This window comes from Corythoichthys intestinalis, chromosome 18, assembly GCF_030265065.1.
Source record: "Corythoichthys intestinalis isolate RoL2023-P3 chromosome 18, ASM3026506v1, whole genome shotgun sequence".
Taxonomy (NCBI): Eukaryota; Metazoa; Chordata; class Actinopteri; order Syngnathiformes; family Syngnathidae; genus Corythoichthys; species Corythoichthys intestinalis.
In genome coordinates this window covers 40,556,620-40,584,220 of record NC_080412.1, presented here as the reverse complement: position 1 = coordinate 40,584,220, position 27,601 = coordinate 40,556,620, and the positions used below count along the sequence as shown (strand labels likewise).

Sequence of the window (27,601 nt, the reverse complement as noted above, 5' to 3'; positions counted from 1 at the left end):
GTGTCATGAGCGGCATCTCACATGCATTTCCACGTCGAAGCGTTTTTGCATTTGCTCTTTCTGCGTTTCCAGTTTGGCCTGGAGCTGAGCCAGAGCTCGCTGCTCCTCCTTTTGAAGCAAACGCAGCTCGCGTAGTTCCTGGCGCCTGAACACACAAACAACACATGTGCCAGGTTTAAGTGTGGTTCAGATTGTGCCAATAGATGCACTGTCAAATTCAAACCACTAGGTGACATGAGACTTGTATGAAAGACTTTACACCAGGGGTCCCCAAACTTTTTCCTGTGAGGGCCACATAACTCTTCCCTTCTCTGATGAGGGGCCGGGGTCAGTTTGTAACAGAAAAAAATGTGAGGATTGCAGGAGTGCCTAAATGTAAAAATTTATTGTTTTTTCAGAAAGCCACAACCAAATAACCCTTTCTGGATTCTTCATGGAACAAAAGTAAATATGATATGATATGATATGGTATATGATATGATTAGGGCTGTCAAAATTATCGCGTTAACGGGCGTTCATTAATTTTTTAAAATTAATCACGTTAATATATTTGACGCAATTAACGCAGATGCCCCGCTCAGACAGATTTAAATGACAGTACAGTGAAACGCTCACTTGTTGTGTTTTATGGAGTTTTGCCGCCCTCTGCTGGCGCTTGGGTGCAACTGATTTTATAGGCTTCAGCACCCATGAGCATTGTGTAAGTAATTATTGACATCAACAATGGCGGGCTACCAGTTTATTTTTTGATTGAAAATTTTACAAATTTTATTAAAATGAAAAGATTAATAAGAGGGGTTTTAATATAAAATTTTTATAACTTGTACTAACATTTTTCTTTTAAGAACTACAAGTCTTTCTATCCATGGATCGCTTTAACAGAATGTTAATAATGTTAATGCCATCTTGTTGATTTATTGTTATAATAAACAAATACAGTCCTTATGTACCGTATGTTGAATGTACAGTGCCTTGCAAAAGTATTCGGCCCCTTTGAATCTTGCCACATTTCAGGCTTCAAACATAAAGATATGAAATTTAATTTTTTTGTCAAGAATCAACAACAAGTGGGACACAATCGTGAAGTGGAACAACATTTATTGGATAATTTAAACTTTTTTAACAAATAAAAAACTGAAAAGTGGGGCGTGCAATATTATTCGGCCCCTTTACTTTCAGTGCAGCAAACTCACTCCAGAAGTTCAGTGAGGATCTCTGAATGATCCAATGTTGTCCTAAATGACCGATGATGATAAATAGAATCAACCTGTGTGTAATCAAGTTTCCCTATAAATGCACCTGCTCTGTGATAGTTTCAGGGTTCTGTTTAAAGTGCAGAGAGCATTATGAAAACCAAGGAACACACCAGGCAGGTCCGAGATACTGTTGTGGAGAAGTTTAAAGCCGGATTGGAAAACAAAAAGATTTCCCAAGCTTCAAACATCTCAAGGAGCACTGTGCAAGCCATCATATTGAAATGGAAGGAGCATCAGACCACTGTAAATCTACCAAGACCCGGCCGTCCTTCCAAACTTTCTTCTCAAACAAGGAGAAAACTGATCAGAGATGCAGCCAAGAGGCCCATGATCACTCTGGATGAACTGCAGAGATCTACAGCTGAGGTGGGAGAGTCTGTCCATAGGACAACAATCAGCCGTACACTGCACAAATCTGGCCTTAATGGAAGAGTGGCAAGAAGAAAGTCATTTCTCAAAGATATCCATAAAAAGTCTCGCTTAAAGTTTGCCACAAGCCACCTGGGAGACACACCAAACATGTGGAAGAAGGTGCTCTGGTCAGATGAAACCAAAATTGAACTTTTTGGCCACAATGCAAAACGATATGTTTGGCGTAAAAGCAACACAGCTCATCACCCTGAACACACCATCCCCACTGTCAAACATGGTGGTGGCAGCATCATGGTTGGGCCTGCTTTTCTTCAGCAGGGACAGGGAAGATGGTTAAAATTGACGGGAAGATGGATGCAGCCAAATACAGAAACATTCTGGAAGAAAACCTGTTGGTATCTGCACAAGACCTGAGACTGGGACGGAGATTTATCTTCCAACAGGACAATGATCCAAAACATAAAGCCAAATCTACAATGGAATGGTTCAAAAATAAAGGTATCCAGGTGTTAGAATGGCCAAGTCAAAGTCCAGACCTGAATCCAATCGAGAATCTGTGGAAAGAGCTGAAGACTGCTGTTCACAAACACTCTCCATCCAACCTCACTGAGCTCGAGCTGTTTTGCAAGGAAGAATGGGCAAGAATGTCAGTCTCTCGATGTGCAAAACTGATAGAAACATATCCCAAGCGACTTGCAGCTGTAATTGGAGCAAAAGGTGGCGCTACAAAGTATTAACGCAAAGGGGCCGAATAATATTGCACATTGCATATCCAATAAATTTTGTTCCACTTCACAATTGTGTCCCACTTGTTGTTGATTCTTGACAAAAAATTAAAATTTTATATCTTTATGTTTGAAGCCTGAAATGTGGCGAAAGGTTGCAAGGTTCAAGGAGGCCGAATACTTTTGCAAGGCACTGTATATATCCATCTTGTGTCTTATCTTACCATTCGAACAATAATTTACAAAAAAATATGGCATATTTTATAGATGGTTTGAATTGCGATTAATTACGATTAATTAATTTTTAAGCTGTAATTAACGCGATTAAAAATTTTAATCGTTTGACAGCCCTAAATATTATATAATATAATTATTATTAATTGAATAGATAATAACCAAATAACCCTCTCTGGGTTCTTCACAGAAAAAGCCAAGAAATAAATAACATAGGTAAAAAAAAAATTTTTTTTAATTGTTCAGGGGGCCGGAACAAATGTGGAGGCGGGCCGTAGTTTGGGGACCCCTGCTTTACACCTTATTGTGTGTAGTCAAGGTCAAGGTCAAGAAACACCATTGCAAATCAGAATTACAGTTCAAAGAGAATCACCACAACACAAGACTAATGAATAAAAATGCCATTTGTGATCGGAGTCATTTGAGATCTTTATCAGTGGCTCGTCATCCTTAAGTTTATCAAGACGCTGATTGGTGATGCATTCCTTGTCGTTTGAGATAGGAAAGACAAAGCTGATCCGCATACCTGAGGAATCTCATCTCCTCATCCTTCTTCTCATCATCCCGGATGATCTTGGAGGTTGTCACGCTCACCTCCACGCCGTCAACCACGAACTTCCTGGTTCGCTTTAATGTCTTCCGCGAGTAGTCCTGCAGGAAGGAAAGAAAAGGGGGTTGGGGTAAAGGTTACAAAAACAAGCTGAAGAATTATCATGAATGTGATTTTCCATCTTGTACAGTTGATGGTAGGGCTATACCATATTGGAAAAAAAAATTGTGGGGGTTTGCGATAAATTGTGATTAGGCATGTGCCGGTATGAGATTCTGACAGTATGATAACCTGAAGCAAAAATATCACGGTTTCACACTATCACTGCATTGCGATTAAAGCTCTAAAATGTGTTGAGATATTTGGGTTTAAAAAAACAACAAAAAAAACCTTTTTTTCCATTGAACAGGATTTTTATTTTTTAAAACATTCGCAAATTGGAACATAAGCTTAATGTTAAAATTAATTTAAAAAATATATATATATTCTAAATAAAATTAAAATAAATGCAGTCCTTTAGGTGAGCCTAAACAGCCACAGCTCAACATTATTACCACCAGAACAAAAATAATTGAATTATTTTCCATAAAAAGCACGTGTGTATGACTTGTATAATGTTTACATTATACACACACGCTCTTTCTAAACACAGACAATTGCCAGAGAGAAAAAAACACGTTTTACCACCGCTAGACACACTAAACGCTGGAGTTAACTCTCGTAGCTGGTTTATGACAGTGTTAACTAAGCTTTAAATTTGTATAAATGTGAAATCATATTGGAGGTATTGCCTTCTCGGCAGCCACCCTCCGCAAACATGTTTTACATGTCGATTGGCCGCAGTCGTCTAACTTTTCTGTAGCTGAAGTATTCCAATACCAGCAATTTCGTTTTCTTCGATGGGGGGAAAAAGCTCAGGAGTTTAATCTCCTCCAGCCATCGTGTAGCACAGCTGACTCACTAACACTGAGCAACAACTGGTAGGGGAGGGCTGAGCCTTACAGCTGCAAGCGAGGGATTTCTCTCTGCATTTTTTGGGACATAAAAAATAGCTTATACCTTAGGGATGGTGTGATGAAAAAATGTTTGCGGTTTTGACGTTTTCATACCACGGGATACCTTGAAACCGGTAATCGGCACATGCTATTTGCGATATTGAAACTAGAAACTAGAAAACATTTTAGGGGGAAATTTATTTGATTAAAATCCAAGACCAAGACAAGACATTAGGGTTGTTCCGATCATGTTTTTTTGCTCCCGATCCGATCGTTTTAGTTTGACTATCTGCCGATCCCGATATTTCTTGATCCGATTGCTTTTTTTTGCTCCCGATTCAATTCCAATCATTCCCGATAATTTTTCCCGATCATATACATTTTGGCAATGCATTAAGAAAAAAATGAATAAAACTCCTCAAGATGGCAGTTACATTATTAACATTCTTTCTGTGAGAGGGATCCACGGATAGAAAGACTTGTAATTCTTAAAGGATAAATGTGACTTTGTATATTGTGACTAAATACAGTGATACCTCAGCTCACGAACGCTTAAGCTCACGAACTTTTCACCTCAAGAACATTAAATTCGCGGGCATATAGTCTCTGCTGACGAACTAGTTTTCGGCGGACGAACAAAACCACGCGGTCGAACAGCGCCACGAGAAGCTGACGCACGCTCACAGCGTCCCAGTTCGTCCCCTCCCTTTCGTTGAGTGCGGACGTGGTTTGTGTTTGATAGACATTTTGGACCATATTGAGTGTACTTTTGCTATTATGGGACCGAAAAAGACCCCACCACAGGCTAGTGTTAAGCCTAAGAAGACATTAAAGAAAATAAGGTATATTTTTGTGTAGTTTTAAGGCTTATTTAGTACAAAATTATGTTTTATGGGGACCTGGGAACGGATTATTCTCATTTTAATGGTTTCTTATGGGAAATAAATGTTCGGAAGACGAACTTTTCGCCTTACACACACTTTCTGGGAACCAATTATGTTCGTGAGCTGAGGTATCACTGTATTGCCATCTAGTGTATTTGTTGAGCTTTCAGTAAATGATACTGTAGCCATGCCCAAATGCATGATGGGAAGTGCAACCATGACTGTGCATATTGGCACCAATTCATATATATCTTCTCTGTGTTGGGAAAGAACATAGTGTGTTAAGAAAATGATCAACTTCTACCTTTCTTCCCCACATTGCCTCCCACGATATTTTTAATTGCCGTGAGAGGGATTGTGAGGTTTTAGCCAAATAAAAAAAGGCTCCAAAGGCTGTCAAAATTCTCTCTACTCATTATACGCTGCCTTTTAGCTCTACAGATAGGTAAATCGGCACAGTTATAGATTGAACGCGACAATGCGCGAGTGGGTCATGCAGCGCATGAGTTAATTGCATTAAATATTTTAACATAATTTTACAAAAATTAATTACCACCGTTAACGCGATAAATTTGATAGCCCTACTTTAAGCCAAAACTACAGACTATGGATGAGTGTAAGACATTTTGTCTGTAACGTTAAATACAATTAGAAAACGATTTAATTAAAAAATATATATATATATATATATATTAAAAAAAGGCTTGTCCGATATTTTTTTGCCGATTCCGATACTTTGAAAATGACGTGATCGGATGCCGATCGATCGGGACATCTTTACCAGACATGTCATCTTGAAAGACAATTTAAAATAAAAATAAGAACCTGTCGTTTTTGTTTTTATAAGTTACTGACAATGTTGGACCAGAAACCTTGTGAAAATAACATGTGAAATTACATAATGTGTTAATAATTTCACACATAAATCGTTCCAGAGTATAAATCGCACTCCTGGATAAACTATGGAAAAAAACGACTTATAGTCCGAAAAATACGGTAGTTGAATCCTGTAGAGAAAGGATTAAAACTAGTGCTGCAACGATTAATCGATTAACTCGAGTAATTTGAAAAAGGCTTTGAATCAAATTTTGCTTCTTCGAGGATTCGTTTAAGTAGAGTGACATTGTAATCTTTTGTGTTGCATTTAGTTTTATTGATTTGGGTGGATACACTGCCCTCTAGTGGCAACAGTGGATATGCCAAAACTCATCTAACATGGCTGAATCCAGCTGCTCTCTGTTAAAATCAACATAAGGTAAGTTTTTTGGGGGGGGGCGCTAATATGATTTTTTATGCATTTCTTATTTAGCTTATAAGTATATTTAGCAGTTTTTTGTGGGAATGTGTGTTTGAACGATTTGTTAAGAGCATTGCAATTAAAAAAATATATATAGCATTTAAGCTAGCTCACTTTTGCTTTGCAAGTTAGCCAATTGTTCCTTTGTTGTACATAGATCTTTTTTTTTTTTTTTTTTTTTTTTTTTAATCGTTTAATCCTAAACTCTGGTATTTTAATTTATTTTTAAATGGATTTATTGCTCTCGTGAAATGAAAGCGCAACCCTGCATTGTTTAAAGAAACACTGTTGCAATGTTTTTAAAAGTAAACTTAGCTAGCCAAAATAAATTATGGCAAGCATAAACACTTGTTTTACATGTCCTAAACTTCATTCTGCAATGCATTAAATGTTCGTAATCTGACTGCTCGATTATTCGAACTAACTACTGGTAATTTATAGATTAATCGATTACTTAAATAATCGATATCTGCAACTCTAATTAAGAGAAAACAGATTTTCTGGGACGTTTAGAATAATTTGTACCAAACAAAACATCAGGAAAAAATGAATGCATGTTTTTCAAGCTTTTTAGTATACGTAATAGATCTGTGTACACATGGATTTACAATGGAGTTTTAATAGTATAGACAAAAAAGTGAAAGCATGGTAAATTTGCCTGCGTGTCCACAGTCCATTCACTGACATTATAGGGCCTCTTTTTGAATAAGTTGTTCGACTGGGGTAGAAAAAAAAAAAGGCAAGACAAGACTCCACACAGAGTCAACAGGATTCCATTCATGGTCTGTAGGAGTCCATAAAGCTCCAGAAGCAACTGGGTGTCACACATAGGGACCTCCATTCAACGAGGTCAAGCGCTGGACTAAGCCCATACAAAAGGCCACTTTGCCTTTCCATGAATGGAACATGATGCATATTTTGCTGGAAGGACAGTTTGTTGGAATCCAGTGACGACACTGTCACATCCGTATTTACCATCGTTGCTTACTCCTTTTTAAAATTGTGAATTATTTGTGAAAAAGAAACACTACTCTTACTCCCCCACTTTGGGCTACACTAGTTACATTTTTCCTCTCTATTCTACATACTGACCTTATTTATTGTTGGGCAATATCGGGATATCGGTTAAAAAGTAATTATCGGACAACTCTAGTTGCAATAAAAAATAAACACTTATTTTTTAAATTTCTGAAACAATCTTGTGTTTATTGTGCCTTTAAGTTCATATGACACCAAAAGGCATTTTTATTTCATATTTCACGGGGTGTTTTATGCTCCTGAATGTAATGGACCGCTTGGATGTGTGTGGAAGCGTTTTATATAATAAATTTTTGAATTCCGCGCCATGAAAATGAGTAACTTCCGGCTCCAGTCTCGGGTTTCGGACGCATACGAATGTGACGTCACCCGGGTCAGCATCTCACAATACAGCATTGCCTTATAGGGTGCAGATGGACTGCGGATTCAGCTGATTTTGCGGGTTAATTTGTTTATTTTTCGCATCACGCCAGCCAAATGGCTGCAGGCTTTTGTAGCTGAACCAAGGGGAGGCGTGTGAGCCTTTTTGAAATTCAGAAAGAATTCCCGTTCACCCCGAGATAAGCAAAGACAAGTGTGCGACAACTGTGGGACCACTGGACTTACGAGGAAGTGAGTAAACATCGTGTTTTGTGTCATGTCAAATACTGGGATCATGGCACACGTTTTAATACAGGGGTGGCTTGCATTTTGTGGCTGACAATGCTCCTTGTCCACCGAGAATGCCACTCGGCCGACGACCGGCGGCTTGTTGCTTCGAAAAGCGAAAATAAGACTGAGACGTCACTCGGTTCGGGTTAGCATGTCGGCTAGCTGTCACGCCTCTTGGTTTGTTTACATTCTCCAAAGCTGGGGCAGGGATATGACAAAAGCCGGACTAACTGCGGTGGCATAAAATATCGGGAGGAGCGACAGTAAGGTGAAGTCGACAGTTTTGACCATTATGGAGTAATTTTGCCATGTCGTACTGAATAAATGCAGTTTTAATATTTCATATTCCATTTAGCACAAGACTGTTATTTGTCATGACCATACCATTTATTTAGCAATTGGGGAAAAATGCTTGGATAAAAAGAATATCCTGTAAAAATATTGGAGTAGAGAGATGGAAATAATGACATTTTGCTGCTCTCTTCATCGCATTTTCCTCGTTTTGAATAATTCCCCCTCAATGGGCTGAATTCTAAATCAGACGAAACCATGACACTGCTGACGTCATCTTCCTGTTGGGGTCGCTAGAGCCCTATAATGGTAGGCGTGGCAAAACTGCAGATTAAAGTCGTCATCTGCGCTTTGCCAAATTGTTGTACATAGTCGAATCGTCTCAAAATATGATTCTAATTCACATAATAATGCTATTTAAGACTTTTTTATCCTGTCATACGCACGTTTAAAATTTGAGCATATTGTTGTCTGCAATATATTGGGGTAAAAAAAAAAAACACTCACCCTCGCAGATACTGAGACGCTCTCCTTATTTAAAGACAGGCTCTTCAAGCTATCTGTCTCCATGCTGCCTGAGTTTGAAGACCGCTTACTATTGACCCGTCTGCTTATGTAAGGCAAGGACATATCAGGAGGGTATTCCACTGATGCTCGATCAGCATTCAACTTGTCTAGAATGCTGCCCGGTCCGGGAGACTGCTCTGGGCTGGGCACAGCTTGGGTATTCAGTATGTCTGTCCTCTGGTCTGGAGACACCTGGTTCTTGGGCACCTCTGGCGACTCAATTCTGGCAACACTTTCCTCGGATGGAACGACCTGGCGGATAATAATTGGCATCTGTTCTGCATCCGCAGCCACCTGAAAAAGAGAATGATAAGTGTTACCGATCTCTAAATTTGAAATAAAATGACAATTTGAACACTTCCGAAATATATGGAACGTAGCAACACAAATGGCTCTCACAAGAGGCCAAGATAAATTTCATGAGACTTATAGTCTTCATTCTTGTACAATCACGCAAAGTCATGATCGATTAGGAGATCGTACTCAGTTTAATAAAATAAATAAATGACGGCAACGATGCAAGTGTTTTCAAATAAGCAACATTTCTGATGGAATTAGAATTGAATCATTGAATAACTTATTGGGGGCGATAGAGGGTCTAGGTCAGTGCTTCTCAGTTTTTTTTCACACCCCCCCAGCTCTCTGTCGCCACTGAAAACAGTATAATTTGTCTATAAAGTTATTATTTTATAAGTACACCTCTGCATAACATTGTGTCCTTCAGTGATGTTAATCTTACTTTAAAAAAGTAATTAGTTACTAGAGATGTGCGAAATTTCCGATTCTTACAATATTTGCGATTCGGCCGTGCAAGATTCGAGAACGATTCACAAACATCCAAATTCCGATTATTGAAATATGTCAAGTAAAGCCGAACTAAAACACAGTCAGCGCGATCTTCGGGACGCAATGAGGAACGGACCGCATTGCATCCAGAGAGTAAACATCATGCTTGTCATTACCCGGCTAATGACAATACTCAACTCACGGCTCTAGCTCAACTCATGCCACTAGATAAAAAAAAACAATAATACCTGACTGCTGCCGACAGCCGCTATAAACTACGTCCATATCATGTTACGGTAGATAATAGATATGATATGTACAGTGGGGAGAACAAGTATTTGATACACTGCCAATGGGAAAACCCATTGGCAGTGTATCAAATACTTGTTCTCCCCACTGTATACAGAACTAGATACAAAATGACAGACTCAGTGGCGTTAGCAGCACATGTATTGAATCTAGATGAAAAATGACAGACTTGCCGGCGTTGGTAAACAGCTGCCATCTTAAAGCAGGAGACTTCTCTAGAGTCTAGAAGGCTCTGTTGTAGCGAATTTAATTACATTTTTATCTAGAATACTCCTAAATCGGCAAAATCTTAACTTGAAACTTATCTTGAAAACAGTTTTAAAACTTTCACATGTCTAAAGTAGACAGAAGGGAAATTATGGAATAATGGGAGCAATTTTAACAACTTTAACGGTTTATTCACAACATTAAATTAATTAAATGTAGTTTAAAGCTGCTGATACAGAATGGGGACTTGAATATTTTATTTACTGTTTTGAACTGTTAACTTGATAGTGAAATAGCTGTTTATTTAAGCCTGAGAGGCTTTTTGTACAATTTTTGTAACTAATGTACGAAACGTTGAAAGCAGCTAATAGCTTGGGGGGGTTGTGGGTTTCATCAATATTCGATTTATAATCGAATCGTTGCCTCTGAATCGTAATCGAATCGTTAGGTGCCCACAGATTCCCACCTCTATTAGTTACAGTTACTTCTCCCAAAAAGTAATTGAGTTAGTAACTCAGTTACCTAAATGTAAGAGTAATTAGTACTTACTCGGCAAAGTAACTGACATTGCTTTTAATGTTCTACACGTTATTACGTGAGCCATTCTATAACGATTGTCACATCAAATCTGCATAACGTGATAACTATGAGACGCATCAGACGCTACCTGCTACCACCGTAGCATCATGCGGGCGTAATTTTTAGCAACGTCGACATAGTTTATAGCGGCTGTCGGCTGCAGTCAGGTATTATTGCTTCTTCCTCTACACACGTGATGTCAGCGCGTTGTCCCGCATTAAAAGTAGTCCGGGCAAAAAGTGATGCTTAGAGCTGGCAAAATGAAACTGTTGCTCGGGGCGAATAAAATTACTCGGATCAGTTTTTAAACTCGAGTTGCTCGAGTATTCGTTTCAGCTCTACAGTGTTTACTAACCTTTAATTTTGTATAAATGCGAAATCAGCCACCCTCCGCAAACACGTTTTACATGTCAGTTGGCCCTCTTCCTCTAAGCCACGGCCGTGTGTAGCTTTTTTTTTTTTTTATAGCAAAAGCACTCCTATACCAGCAATTTCGTTTTCTTCGATAGGGGAAAAACTCCAGCCATCGTGTAGCACAGCTGACTCACTGACACTGAGCAACAACCGGTGGGGGAGGGTTTACCTTAAAGCTGCAAGAGAGGGATTTCTCCATGCATTTTTGGGACATACAAAAATAGGTATAACTTAGGGATGATATGACGGAAAATGTTTGCACTTTTGAAACCTTGACGTTTTCATACCCCGGTATACCTTGAAACCGGTAATCGGCACACGCCTAGTTACTACTCACCTCTCGCTATCATTGTTCGTAAAAGAAGATTTATATTGAAAACACCCAATAATTAACCTGACAATTGTACCCTCCCCCAATCAATTCTCGCTGATATAACATCTAAAAGGAATATGAAGGGAACAGACAAAGTGTACCTTCTCTTCCTCAGATGTCGGAGTGCTCTTTCCATCCTCGATGCCAGAGTCCGAGCTGGAAGTCTTTATCGACACGCCGCTCTCATATTTCTCCGACTCCAGCTTCTCTCCAAAATCTACTTGATCCTTCGAAGGGAGATTGTGCCGAGGCATGGGAACAGGGGCGACCATGACAGCTTCCGGCTGCTTCTCAGTCATCGAAACTGGTTCTGGCCCTTGTGAAAATTTCGGTGACACCAGGGAGTTTGTTGTGGGACTTGAGGGACCGGAAGAGTGGTCTCCTTCCATGCTTGTCATGCTGGTCTGGAATAGAAAAGAGAAGATAATTGCGATTATGCAATGATGTGTCAAAACACTGTAATTTAAATACTAGTTTCCCTATATGTGAAAACCTTCAGGCTACGACTACACGTTTAATGTTAACGACTATTGCCTGGGAAAATTGCACACATTCTTAACTTACACTGGCAGTTTCTCGATCTGACTATACCAAAGCGCTGAGGGTTTAGTTGTTTCCAGTGTCGTTTAAAAGGCTAAGGTAGAACAATGTAGGACCAGAAATAATTCAGCATTTTTCCTGTTTTACAGGCGTGAAACCAAAGACTATATTTAAGATGCGGCTGGATGCCAGTGTTCCGGTTACTGTTCTTTTGTTTGTGCTCTATGTTACTTTCTAATCTCATGGCCTCTATGGACACATGAATGGCCTCAGCAGAAGTGACCTTCAGTCCTTTGGCAGGAAAGCAATGTTTACCAAGAAATGTTGTTTCAAGGATAGCTGTATGTGCTTATAATCTAGTGGTCATGTTTTGTTTCATGTATGGGGTTTAGAAATATCTTTTCTAAGTAAATTAAATGACATTTTGTACAAAAAGATAATGAAAAATCGTGTTTATTTTGTAAATCCAAGAAACTCCAATTCAGACTGTAAGTTGCACCAGCCAAAAAATACGCAAGAAAGAGGGGGAAAAAAAATGTAGAAGTCGCACCGGAGCAGTGCTGCAATGATTAATCGATTAACTCAAGTTATTCGATTAGATAAAAGCTTCGAATCAAATTTTGCTGCTTCGAGGATTCATTTAATTGTAATGGTTTGTTTTTAAAGTGTTTGCATTTAGTTTTATTGATTTGGGTGGATACATTGCCCTCTAGTGGAAACAGTGAATATGACATAACTCATTTCACTTGGCTGAATCCAGCTGCTCCCTTTTAAAACCAAGATATTTTTTTTTTTGTCTGAGCTAATGTTTTTTAATGCATTCGTAATTTAGTTTAAAGGTTTATTTAGTCGTTTTTTGTGGGAATATGTGTTTGAACCATTTGAGCTTGCAGACTTTTGCTATGTAAGTTAGCCAATTGTTATTTTGTTGTACTTAGATCCTCATTTATTTATTTATTTTTTTAATACCGTTTGAGGCTCAGCTCAGGTATTTTAATTTTTTATGTTCCTTACCAGATTACTCGATTATTCAAACTAACTAGTTAATTGATTAATCGACTACCAAAACAATCGATAGCTGCAGCCCTACATTTTACATACATTAGTTTACATATATTATTTAGACATATTAGCAGAGGTGGGTTGTAACACGTTACATTTACCCAGCTGCTCCCTGTTAAGACCAACATAAGGTAAGTTTTTTTGTTTGAGTCGTTTTTTTTTTTTTTTTTTTTTTTAATTTAATGTATTCATAATTTAGTTTACAAGGGTATTTACAGTAGCAGTTTTTTGTGGGAATGTGTGTTTGAACGATTTGTTAAGAGCATTATTAAAAAAAAAAAAAAGCTAGCATTTTATAGCATTTAAGCTAGGGGACATTTTATGCAATTCAGCCAATTGTTCTTTTGTTGTACTTAGTTTCATATTTATCATTGCTATTTTTTTTAAATATAATTTGAGGCTAAGCTCTTGTGTTTTTTTTTATATTTGCATTTAATGCTCTTTTGAAAGTGCAATCTTAGCAAGCCTTTGTTTTACATCTAAAATTTTAAAAAATATTTCTAATCCATTTAATCGAGTATTGGAACTAACTGATAGATTAATCGATTACGTAAAAAAAAAATCGATAACTGCAGCCTTACACCAGAGTACAAGTCGCATTTTTGGGGGTAATGTATTTGATAAAATACAAAACCGAGAACATACATCTCATCTTGAAAGTCAATTAAAAAAAACTAGAATAAAGAGCAACAGGCTGAATAAGTGTACGGTACGCTAACTTTACATGATACATTAACAACAACCTGAGAACGTTAAAGTAACATAGCTATTAAGGGTTATTCAGATAACTATAGCATAAAGAACATGCTAGCAAGTTATGATTTAATAATGTGTTAAATTAGTGTTGTTTTCGTCAACGATAAAGGTAACGAAAATATTTTGTCAACGAACAACTTTTTCATGACAATGACATGACAATGACCTAAACACGTGTCTTGGGAGACTAAAACAAAATGAGACGATTTTGAGTTTTTGTCTTATGAGACGAGAACGAGATAAAAATTCGGCTGAGTTTCCGTCGTAAATTCACAATGTGTGACATTTTCTTATCGTATGTGTAGTTCGCACGCATCGTGGAAGCGTTTGGTCGTGTGATGTGCTGCCCCGCCGTTATCTGCTTGCCTTTTTTTAAACACATGTAAGGCGCTGCTTGGTAAGTTTTGTGTTCTTATCTTGGCCATGTTGGAAAATGGTAAATGGTGTTATACTTGTATTGTGCCTTTCCACCTTTAAGGCCCTCAAAGTGCTTTACACTGTATCCTCACCTACCTACTGGTGACGCAGCACCAAGAGCAGAGCAGAGGTTGAGTATCTTGCTCAAGGATACTTACAGGAGTTCATCAAGGGGGAGAATCGAACCCACAACCTTTGAGTTGGGGAACGAGTACACTACCACTGAGCCAAATCACACACTAAGTGTAACTTGTAGCGTTAGCATAGCGTTCATGAAAGCGTTAGCATTAGCGTTTAGCGTGTTGAGTGTCGTCTTAAACTCTTGGACAACTTAACATACAGTTCGTGGTGTCCGGGTGAGCTTAATTATTTGAAAATAATGAGTGTGTATTATCATTACAAAGATGGTGATGTCCTTGCTGACTCTACAATTATGTGCTCGTCTGTTGATGTTCATTTGAAATTGTTAGAAACCTTTTATTTATTCACGGACAAGTTTACAGACAGAACATTTTGAGTAATTGTAAACTAAACGAAATGTTAGTTTTCGCTGACTAAAACGAACACATTTTCAAATGACTAAAACATGACTGAAACTAAGAAGTATTTTCATCCAAAAGACTGAGACGAAAAATTAAAAGGGCTATCATAAACAATGCTGGTATCTATAATTTCAAAGATAAGTCGCACCCCTGGCTAAACTTTGGTGAAATAAAACTTGCCACATATAGCCCGAAAAATTTCAGACTATAAACCGCCCCCGACTATAAGCCACACCCATGAAATTTTACAAGAAAACTGTTTTGTTCCTATATAACCTGCGAGTGTATTTATACTAAAAGACATGCAGCTGAGACTAACAATTCAAAACCGCATTGGACTATAAAATACAGAGTTCAAAGACGAATTTAAAAAAAAAAAAAAAAAAAAAGGTCGCGGCTTAGACCGAAAATTACACTATTTACTAAAATATTGTTGCCACCCAGTGAGAACCATCTAATTGTACTTCTGTACAAGAAGGTTACAAATTAAAAGGATCAATTTTCCCTATTTTTAGACATGAACAATAACGGCGAATTAAATGGTGTGACAGATTAGGTAAGTGAGCCAAGTGTGTTACCACAGTTAGTTCCATGGCATCGTCCTCCTCGCCTTCCTCTCCATTGTCATCGATTTCATCCATGACTTCAGCTTTGGCTTCAGCTACCAGCTCCCTCAGTGGGCGGTTTGTTGTCACGGAGCTTACAAAAGGGTGCTAGGGACAAACAGAGGGAAATATCAGGGATGGTTACTGGCAGGTAGGCGTGTGAAATACTGTATATTGAAAATATAACGTGATACCGAGAACCTACAGGTCGCAACCAAAACCTTCCATTAGAAGAGTGTATGTTAGCTCACTGGTTGCCATTGACGGCGCTAGCTATCCAATTAAAATGACTAGTTTGGACATCTAGCGTCGTCAATACCAATGAAACCAGAGCAGTCTTGTGGGCATTTGCAGGGTACTTCCAGTTGATTTTGGGGAACCACCATGAACCAATTGGCTACAAAGCTTCATTGCTACGAGAAGCTTCATTTGGCCATCACTGCTCCCTTGGGGGAGACGGTTAACCGCTGCTGCTACCTGCTGTCAACACTGTTGTCATCCAACATCCCTCCTAGCATGCATTGCAGGGTCACCGATGTAAAGAGCAATCAAAATTCATGTTCTGTGCTAATTATTTCTTCAGTTACTGTTCCAGTTGTTTCATTAATTGCTAGGTATGATAATTGGTAACACTTCGTATAACAGTGGCGCCATAGGAATGTCATAAGACTATCATAATTATGGTATCACACTGTCATGAACATTAGTGAATGATTATAACAAGGGTTGTTCCGAATAATGTTTTTTTGCTCCCGATCTGATCCCAATCGTTTTAGTTTAAGTATCTGCCAATCCCGATATTTCCCGATCTCTTTTTTTTTTTTTTTTTGCTCCCGATTCAATTCCATTCATTCCCGATAATTTTTCTCGATCATATACATTTTGGCAATGCATTAAGAAAAAAATGAATAAAACTCGGATGAATATATACATTCAACATACAGTACATAAGTACTGTATTTGTTTATTATGACAATAAATCCTCAAGATGGCATTTACATTATTAACATTCTTTCTGTGAGAGCAGGGGCGGACTGGTAATCTGTGGGTTCTGGAGGATCACAGAACGGCCGGTGCCCTGGATGGCCGGCGGCCGCCATTCATTATACATCACTGTTTTTGTCCCCCCCTAGCCTCTGATTATCTACAGTTCGCATCCAATCCGACAGGTGGCAGCAATGCGCCTGGCTGTTCATCGCCAGTCTGATAGAAGAACGAAAGAAGCACAAAGTTGCCTTCATTGGTTCTTTGTGGAAGCAAAATGGCGACGAGCATTAATGCACAATATGGATGGTGGTGGCAAAAAAAGAAAAGAGAAGGGTGGCGCGGAGAAGGTTAGGAAGAAAAAAATTAAAGAAACTGGAGAGCGAAGCATTAAAATGTCATGAGTTGACAAATATTTTCGCAAGCAGCAGTCTGGCTGCAACGGCCACGTCGGGTAAAAGCAGCCCAGCCCCGGCAATGATAAGAGGGGGAGCGGCAGCTGCTCTGACGTGCGGCCGGTGCAGGGAGAGAGAAGAAAAGAGGGAGGGGGTAATGATAAGCTGGTGGAAGTTCAAGAGGGACGTTCCCCAGACAAGCGCAGAGCAGTTAAAAGGGATGAAGAGGGTCACTTGCTCGGTATACTGGCAATTGTTATCCACCAGGTAGGTACATTTTAAATGAAATAAATGACAATTAAAGGGTTAGTGCGAGCTAGTTGATGTACCCGTTTGCAATCGTGTCTACAATATGCTAGTCCTACTATCACTCTCCTAAGAAATTTTTTTTAGCTGTAAAACAACGTATGCACACGCAGCAGCAATATTAATTCAGAAGAAAAATATAACAAAATATTAATAAAATGAATGGTTTTACTTTAAAGTTTAGGTAGTTAAATTGATATATATTTTTAATAATTTATATATCGTTTTGTTTTCTGGTTAATACTTTCCAATGAAGGTTATGTATACAGGATTTGTCTTGAAATGTTTATTGTATTTTCATTGCAATTTATTATTTGTATGGCAAGATTAATTATGGCAGGGGTCTCCAAACCGGTCCTCAAGGGCCACTGTGGGGCCTGGTTTTTCTTTCAACCGATCGAGTACCGACAGTTTAACCAATGAAGTTTCTGCTAAAACAAGCAGCACCTGACTGCAATCAACTGATTACACTTGTAAGAGACCAGATTGGTGCATAGATGTTGTCTATGGATGGAATAGTTTGGAGACCACTGAATTATGGCATAAACAATGAAATTGTTTTATAGACAGAGATATATAGAGATGTATTATAATCAATTGGATACATGAATGAATGAATTCATTGTCATCATCATCATAATCATTGACAGTTTCAGAATGTGGAATTTGCCCGAATACATAAAACTTGCTTTGAAAAATACACTCTTTCATTTGTTTATTCAGGTCTATCATAGAGCTAGTACAGAAAACGAACCCAACTCCAGTTCAGCCTTGCAGTACTTTGAGCGCCCCAAGTCAGACAGTGACAGTCTAGACATATTTTCTTCATTTTCTCTTAAAGTGCAAGAAATTGATGCATTTTCCAATAAAATGTAAAAAAAAAAAAAAAAATTCTCCCCGGGGGTTGGGGGGTATGCCCCCGGACACCCCTCGGGGGTCTGTTTCCCTTCGTATAGCGATTCTTGTGGGCTGGGCTGAGTCAAAGTCCAGGGCTGCTTTTTAGTCCCAGTCCGCCCCTGTGTGAGAGGGATCCACGGATAGAAAGACATGTAATTCTTAAAGGATAAATGTGACTTTGTATATTATGACTAAATATTGCCATCTAGTGTATTTGTTGAGCTTTCAGTAAATGATACTGTAGCCATTCAACTGTTATGCCCAAATGCATGATGGGACGTGCAACCATGACTGTGCATAGTGGTACCAATTTATATATCTTCTCTGCGTTGGGAAATAACATAGGCCAGGGTGTTAAGAAAAAGATCAATTACTACCTTTCTTCCCCACATTGCTTCCCACGATATTTCTAATTGTAGGGAGAGGGACTGTAAGGCTTTAGCCAATTAAAAAAAGGCTCCAAAGGCTGCCAAAATTCACTCTACTCATTTTACACTGCCTTTTAGCTCTATATACGCAGGTAAAGTGGCGCCATTACAGACTGAACGCGACAATGCGTGAGTGGGTCGTGCAGCGCATGCGTTAATTGCGTTAAATATTTTAACGTGATAAATTTTTTAAAAATTAATTACCGCTGTTAACGGGATAAATTTGATAACCCTACCTTAAGCCTAAACTAAAGACTCTGGATGAGTGTAACATATTATGTCTGTAACGTTAAATACAATTAGAAAACAATTAAAAGATATATACAGTGGGGAGAACAAGTATTTGGTACACTGCCAATGTTGGCAGTGTATCAAATACTTGTTCTCCCTACTGTATATATTAAAAAAAGGCATGTCCGATATTTTTTGCCGATTCCGATACTTTGAAAATGACGTGATCGGGACGCCGATCGATCGGGACATCTCTAATTATAACAAATGTAATTTAGTGTCATCCGGCAAATTATCTCACTTTTGAAAAGAAAAGATCCGAGCTGGACATAAAGTTGGTAACATACCGTATTGGCCCGAATATAATGCTGTGTTTTTTGCATTGAAATAAGACTGAAAAAAGGGGGGTCGTCTTATATTTGCGGTCTAGACATTATACCCATTCACGACGCTAGATGGTGCCAGATATCATTGAAGCGAATGCTGAACTTGAGGAGTAATGCTCTGTCATGACAGATCTCAGCTACTCTCAAGTTTAACCAGTTTGCATTATTTTATTGCAATGTTTTTCCTTATTCAGATTTGTTTCAAGACTACAGTTACAGTTAGACCTCACTTTGATGGTCATTGCAGTTATTGCAATTTTGTTGTTTTATCACAATATATTGGTATATTTACATTTCAAAAACCAGAAGCCATTCATTTACGAATGTGATTGCACTTTAGTTTACATATTTAAATGTTCAGATATTAAGATTTGAATGAGGCAAAATAACATGCTTTTTCTCTCAAATATATTGTTATTATCCTTTTTTTCGGATGTACTGTAATTATTTTCTGTATAAAATTAATTTGGTGTTCAAAAAGTCATCTTTCAAAGTTGAGTCTTAAAAAAGAGGGGGCCGTCTTATAATCAGGGCCGTCTTATATTCGTGCTAATACGGTAATTTGCCGGATGACACTTAATGACATCTGTCATAAGCATTCATTAATGCACATGATAGTGTCATGTCATTATTATGACAGTCTTATGACGCTGCTGTCAAATAAAGTGTTACCAATTAACCAAAATTAACCAAATAAGCCTTGCAGGATTCAAAATGAAGGAAAAAAAGTAGTGTCTTATAGTCCGAAAATTACGGTAAATCCCCCAAAATTAACTAATTGGCTGCCACTGTTGGACATAGACGTCCTGTTTGTTTGAACTTCGAATGTTTTGGGTGTCTACTAGTGAAGGATGAAAATAGCTTGTTTTTTTGTTCATTTGTAGAATGATTTCCTGACCCATGTATTGATAATTGATGTATCGCCACATCATGAGATCGCGAGCCTTGCATCGCAAATCGTATCATATCACGAGGTCCCCAGAGACAGGTGTGTGTGTCTGACAAAAGTGATGACAGTCATCTGCTGGCTATCGGAAGCCCTAGCCAGGAAGAGCACGAGGCGACTTTCACTGCTGATGAAATTCAATCCGCCACTTGTCAGCACCTAATTGTTTACTACTCAAGTGAGATGCATGCACCAATGCTCCATATGCCATACCCAAATCACACCTTTAAAAACAGCCAATTTGTTTTGGCTAATTCATCCACTTGAGGAAGGATAAGGATTCTCTCAAAAGCTAAGAGTGTAAACATGTTTCAAAGATGACTAGCAGAGATAAGACGCCTTGCCATGTATTATTCATATTGTGTAATTTCATTAGAAGATCTGACCAAACGGTTTGAGCATTTAAGTGAGCGCACAGTAGCAGACATCTGCACAATGTCTCACAGTTGTCGTGTACTTGTTGAGCTTTTTCCATGTGGCTTCAGCTTTTAACTCCCCTGATTAGAAAGAACAGTCAGCTTTTGTCTAATGAGGCAGGAAGTGTAAATGCTGAGCGGCGTCCTATTACAGCACAGATGGCAAACATACATTGCATTAGGTGCACTGTACATCCATTCATCAGTCATACTTATCCAGTGCAAGATCTACGGGTGTGGAGCTACAGAAGTAGACGCCCAGCTAAAGGTGACAGCAGCAGAGACAGTTGCCCATTCAACTTCAGAGTAACCAAAGAAATTAAAATGAAAATATTGAAAACAGGCTGTAGCAAAAAAGACAACAACAATATAAACCCGTTTATTAAAACCACTGCATAAGCTCTCAATACAGCCAAGATTTTACAAATTACCACAAAACAAACACTCATCTTCCTGTTTGGCAATGTTTGTATTTGCACGAACGAAACTTGAGCTGGCCTGGCCTATCCACTACAAATATTTACAACAGATAATTTTAATACATGATACTTTTTTTTTTTAATCAGTGTCAAATAAAAAAGTAATCTAAACTTATACACTACTGTTCAAATGTTTGGAGTCACCCGGACATTTTTGTGTTTTCCATTAAAAGTTGCAAAATGAAAAGAAAATATAGTCAAGACATTGACAAGGTCAAGAATAATGATTTTTATTTGAAATGATAATCACCATATCTCAACCCAAGGTTGTTCGATTAATCAATTTTGAATCAAAACAGACTTTTCTGGAAAAAATTATGTTTAAAAACGTTCAAATCGGTAGATTCAAAAACCGCACCATTTTGGTTCATCTAAGCCACCTTAAGGGCCATTACAATTTCATGTTTGCATTAGGGCCGTCAAAATTATCGCGTTAACGGGCGGTAATTAATTTTTTAAAATTAATCACATTAAAATATTTGACGCAATTAAAGCACATGCCCCGCTCAAACAGATTAAAATGACAGCACAGTGTTGTTACTTGTGTTTTTTGTCGACCTCTGCTGGCGCTTGGGTGCGACTGATGTTATGGGTTCAAGCACCATGAGAATTGTGTAATTATTGACATCAACAATGGCGAGCAACTAGTTTTTTTTTTTTTGATTGAAAATTTTACAAATTTTATTAAAACGAAAACATTAAGAAGGGTTTAATATAACATTTTTATAACTTGTACTAACATTTATCTTTTAAGAACAAAGTCTTTCTATCCATGGATTGCTTAAACAGAATGTTCATGTTAATGCCATCTTGTTGATTTATTGTTATAATAAACAAATACAGTATTTATGTACATTATGTTGAATGTATATATCCATCTTGTGTCTTATCTTTCCATTCCAACAAAAATTTACAGAAAAATATGGCATATTTTAGAGATGGTTTGAATTGCGATTAATTACGATTAATTAATTTTTAAGCTGTGATTAACTCGATTAAAAATTTGAATCGTTTGACAGCCCTAGTTTGCATTTATACGGTTGGGTCGCCATTAATCGATCTCGCAATTCTGTTTCCTCCTTTTCCACGATCGTGTGTATTTTTGTTTTTATTTAATAAACCCTTGAACGCTTCTTTCCGTTGTTTTCTGCTTTGAGGTACAACCTTGTTTCCGCAGTTGATCCACATCGACCTACTGTCATGTACTCATTGTGTTGTTCCTCCTTTTCCGCGAGCGCGTGTATTTTTGTTTGTATTCAATAAACCCTTGAACGCATCCCTCCGTTGTTTTTTGGTTAGAGGTACAACCTTGTTTCCGCAGTTGCGGACTAACATCGGCAACAAAATAAACAACACATTACCAAAGATGGACGATGGACTCTCTTCCTCAGCTCTACTATCCAGCGATGTTTGCTTATCGGTTTTCGTTTTACTACGAAGAAAGAGGAAGTGACGATCGGCCCGCCATGATATTTATATTTACGTCATCAGCCATCGTGCTGTGACCCATGAATTTAACACTTGCTTTTATATATCACTAGATTTTCCCAGGCATTATACCAAGATGCCACCCGTGAAATATCCGCGTATTTTCTGTGTTAGTCGACCGGGGAAATTGCGTTCACATACAAGGGCCGGTGTTTAAATCCCGGGATTTTCACAGTGTTTCGGCATGTGTGAAAGTTTCTACTGTGGCTTTGAGTGCTCCTCAACAAGATGCTGGATTTAAAAATAAATGCACAATTATATCTGCTGTTCGGTTGTATTGTGTTCACGTTACTAAAACTGGAGCGACGCCGGGCCATACTGCTAAGTTCTCAACTAAGCCGTATCCATTTGTTCCGATGAAACAAGCTGAATGAAATGTCAATGAGGGGGAAAAAGGAACAACAATGGACCTTATGTCCTCTTTTGTGGTTTTATGTTGCTTTAGAAGCACTAAGTCGCACATGCATGGCTGGTTGGGAAAAAGTTAAACATGAACCATTTGAAGGAAGCAGAGCACAAGGGTGCCTGTGTTGCAATAACTGGGAGAGTACATTGTCCATATGAGAATGTTCTGTGTTGCGAGATAAAAGCCGCTTGACAATTCTCATCTTTGATATAACAATTTAACCCTGGATTACATCAGCACAAAGAGTTGCTGTCCAAATAATAGTGTAATGTGTAATGGTTTCTTGTAATCTTTGCTTAGTAATAGGTCACATTACTTAATATTACTTAGTAATTGCAGGACACAAAACAGACAACTTTTATCTAAGATTGATTACTGCATTTCTGCCTTAAAAGTATGATAATCTGATCCCAAAACATGTCACAACTACGTGAAATAAATTATCTGACGACCATTGCAAGCCAAAGCCATGATACACATCTAAAACATCCAGCATGGCACCAAAAAGCGGGCCACGCCTGTCTCTTCACCCCCGGTGGAAAAGGCAGGCACGACCCCCCCAGTGCGCATGCATGGATCTCAGTTTTTCATCTCTACAACTGGCCAGCTGCGGAGAACAAGGCGAGGCGTGATCCCGGCATGTTCGCAGCGGTCGAGGCTGGGAATGTATACAGCTGGCTTTCCCTCAGCTGCGGGATCAAGGCAGGAAAACCATGGCTAGGCATTTTAATAGATCTGCTCTTTGAAACCACATCGTGCTCACTAGTTCTTCCATAAGATGTATTTTTTACCCAACAGAGTTGACATCAAGCTAGCCTTACTGTCACTTTAGACATGACAGGGCTTGTCAATACCACCTTTTGAGGACGATAAAATTACATCATTTTCTCCATTTTGCTTCCCTATTAGTGTGAAATTATCAGGCATTGTGATGCTTGCCTATTAAGGGTGTGATAAAATTTTGAAAAGGTGATATTTTACAATATTTTGTAGCTCAAAAGGTTATCAATATGCTCCCGCCAAGAATTGATATATCGTTTTAAAAAGGTGTCATTCAATGTTGTTTTCGTCAAAGACGACAAGAACTAAAATATTTCGTCAAGGAACACTTTTTTCATACCGATGACCAGACGGTTAACAAGCTAAAAACATGTTTTGGGAGACCTAAACATAACGAGCCTAAAGCCAGTTTTCAAGTCTGACGAAACGAGAATGAGACGAAAACGTGTAGTATAGGGCTGTCCCAAACGACTAATTTTCTCCAGATTAGTCAGCCGACTAGTTTTATGATTAATCGACTAATCTAATAATTTAAAAAAACATTTTTTTTTTACTAATTTAGCAATGAAATTTTTGTTGACGCTTATCAATTCACAAAAACATATTGGAACACTTAAATTATTTATTAAAGTACAAATAAACACGTAAATAACAATAATAAATCACAAATAAACAATGAGTTCAAATGCTGATAGAATTAACTAGTGCAAAGGAATGGAATGTAAAGAGATTCAGAAGACTGACTTCGCCTTTCCAACATGCTTCAAAACAATTCTTAAAAAACACCTAGCATTGATATTACAGTATAGTACTATATGTAATAGTTTTATAATAGTTTTATAATAATTATAATAATTATTCATTGCCAATCAGATTTTTCATAAAGGGTGTCATTTTAAAGGTATTCTTAGTGTAGAATCTGAATTCTGAAGTATGTGGGATTAACTCCAGAAATCCCTATTTATATGACGAACATGACATGCTTTTATTTTGAAATGTTCACCGGAAGTGCGTTCCCTAAACCGCTAACTTCAGCTTTACACTCTGCAAAAAAAGCACTTTTTGTCATTGCATGTAGTGTCAGTAATAGATTTTTTTGGGTCATTTTTTTCGTTTGCAAAATGCTGTTAACTAGCGATTTTTCATGTTTGAAGTGTCATCTTTTAACCGCAAGTTTGCTTTCACGAGACGACTGCCAATGTTTTATAGCAGGCTAAAGTACCGGTAGGTTGCCCTTTTCCCCCCATTCACCTCAGTGTAGCAGTGCTAACGTTACAGTGTTTAATATAGATGTGTTTTCTTATTTTGTATGTCTGAACTTTAATTCTACAGCGTGTTGTTAAGTGAAAGGAACTGGAGTCTCATATGCCATCATTACGCACGCACGCAGCGATCAAAGGCAGCCGTGAAAATTACCGCCCCCATTTTTATTTGCCGTGCGATAAATGGACTCACTGCATATCGCGACAGGCTTAGCAACATCAATAAAACATGTTAGTTAATTAGACGGACTTACAAACTGGGTGACGGCGCTTGAGGTGTTTATTCACGGCCGACGTGCAGCCAAGCTTGGCATTGAAGAGACAGGACAGAAGAGTGTACCCTCCTTTGTTTCTTTGAAATAAGTCAATGTTTTGGACACGCTGGTGCGCTTTTTTGGCTTTGTGCCATTTAGGTTGTGTCACTCATGACGTGCTGTGCCTCTCTCCACACCCCACTGAACAGTGCAGTGTCTTCTCAACTCCACAAGGGTTGCACACACGGTAAGATCCGTTTTCTTATCTTGGCTCATAGACTTCATAATGATATTGACGGGACACATTCCCCAGACACTGCGCCACGCCTTCAAGTAGGGGCCCGTCCCAAACCCCGCTTCAGTCGGTCGCAGTTATTCTCAAACACATGCAGCGATCCAACGCCGGATTTAGGTTGAAAAAGTATGAAAGCTGTATCGCATACGAACAGGAAGGATTGTCTCAGGAATGATTTGTTCGAGGATTCAATGTAATTATTATATTTTTCGTACCATGCATACATTTTGAAACGTGACAAAAATCAAAGGGAGAAATTAACCGCTATGGCACTGGCGTCATAATTTGCAATATTTATGTAAAATAAATGCTAACTGCCCGTTTTTTTTTTCTTTTCACCAAGAATCGAGACAGTTTTACAACCATGTGTAAAGAATTCAGGCATTTAAGCATTTATTCACAAGACTTTTCAACGTAAAAAGTTCTTTGTGTTTCCACTCGGTCAGCTTTGACGGAGATAGGCCCCCTATTGATCGGCCCCGCACCCCATGTCCCATCAATATATTATGAAGTCTACGTGAAAATATTTAGTCAACGAACACTTTTTTTCATGCCGATGACGAGACAATAACGAGTTAAAAACGTGTTGTGGGAGAATAAAACAACGAGCCTAAGGCCAGTTTTCATCTGACGAGACGAGAAGGAGAGGAAAATGCGCAATAGTTTCTGTCACATGTTCACAATATAACATTTTATGTGTACCGTAATTTTCAGACTATAAGGCGCACCTGACTATAAGCCACACCCACCAAATGTGACACGAAAACCGCAATTGTTCATAGATAAACCACAACAGACTATAAGCCACAGCAGTCCTCACTGTATTATTATGCATTCATCCATACCAATGACAGTGTCATGTCAAAATTATGGCGGTCTTATGTTACTGCTGTCAAATAAAGTGTTACCTATTAACGCAAAAAAAATCAAGAATCCACACTGGACTTTAAGTCGCAGCTTTCAAAATGAGGGAAAAAAACTAGTGGCTTATAGTCTGAAAATTACATTAGTTAGCCTGCATCGTAGCAGTGTCTGGTTGTGTCACTAATGTGTCGTGCTGCAACACCCCCCCCCCCCCCCCCACCAGTGCAGAGTCGACTTCACTCTCAAGGCTTGCACACATAGTAAGATGTTTTCTTAACTTGGTCAGAGAGAAAATTCAATGTTGCTTTAGCCTTTTATTAAAGGTCTGTTTTGAGTGATCATCTCATACTAAATTTAACTCATAGCTTTAGCATAGCATTCGAGTTAGCATTAGCCTAGTACATAGTGCTGCATCCATTAACTCGAGTAATTCGATTAGAAAAAAGATTCGAATTAAATTTTGCTGCTTTGGGTATTCGTTTTATTAAATTGCCGTTGCAATGGTTTGTTTTGAAAGTGTTTGCATTTAGTTTTATTGATTTGGGTGAATACACTGCCCTCTAATGGCAACAGAGAATATGACATAACTCATTTCACATGGCTGAATCCAGCTGAGAATTTAAGGAGGCGCTTGCCGTTAGCATTAGCCTAAGGCTAAAGCTAGGGCTGCAGCTATCAATTATTTTAGTAGTCGATTAATCGATGACCTAGTTAGTTCAAATAGTCCAGTAATCGGATAAGGAGCGTAATAAATTAAAATACCTCAGATGAGCCTCAAACGGTATAAACAAAATAAATAAATTAGGATCTAAGTACAATAAAAGAAGAACTGGCTAACTTACATAGCAATAGTCCGCTAGCTCAAATGCTATAAAATGCCAACTTTTTTTTCTTTTAAATGCTCTTAACAAATGGTTCAAACACATATTCCCACAAAAAAACTGCTAAATAGACCTGTAAAGCTAAATTACAAATGCATTAAAAAAAAACATTAGCTCAAACAAAAACTCACCTTATGTTGGTAATAACAGGGAGCAGCTTGATTCGGCCATGTGAAATGGCTTTGTCATATTCACTGCTGCCACTAGAGGGCAGTGAATCCACTCATATCAAAACTAAATGCAAACACTTTCAAAACAAACCATTACAACGCCAGTTTAATAAAACAAATACTCAAAGCAGCAAAATTTAATTCGAATCATTTTTCTAATCCAATTACTCGAGTTAATTGATTAATCGTTGCAGCACTAGTATCGATATTCATCAAAAAGTATCGATACTCAGATCTTGACATAAAGGATTGCGATATATCACCAGATGATAATTTTCCCAGC

The 27,601-nt window shown here is 38.3% G+C and overlaps 1 protein-coding gene across 1 annotated transcript in view; it reads right to left on the bottom strand.

Moving 5' to 3' along the window:
- The window catches only part of stk10 (serine/threonine kinase 10), an 81,130-nt gene that overhangs the window by 7,887 nt on the left and 45,642 nt on the right, over positions 1–27,601 (bottom strand). Inside the window, exons 8-12 of the mRNA XM_057820621.1 lie at positions 15,424–15,558; positions 11,630–11,932; positions 8,801–9,154; positions 3,114–3,238; positions 22–145 (exon numbers count right to left, since the gene is read on the bottom strand). Of these exons, the coding sequence (XP_057676604.1) occupies positions 22–145; positions 3,114–3,238; positions 8,801–9,154; positions 11,630–11,932; positions 15,424–15,558 (1,041 nt within the window). The remainder of the gene's footprint in view (positions 1–21; positions 146–3,113; positions 3,239–8,800; positions 9,155–11,629; positions 11,933–15,423; positions 15,559–27,601) is intronic.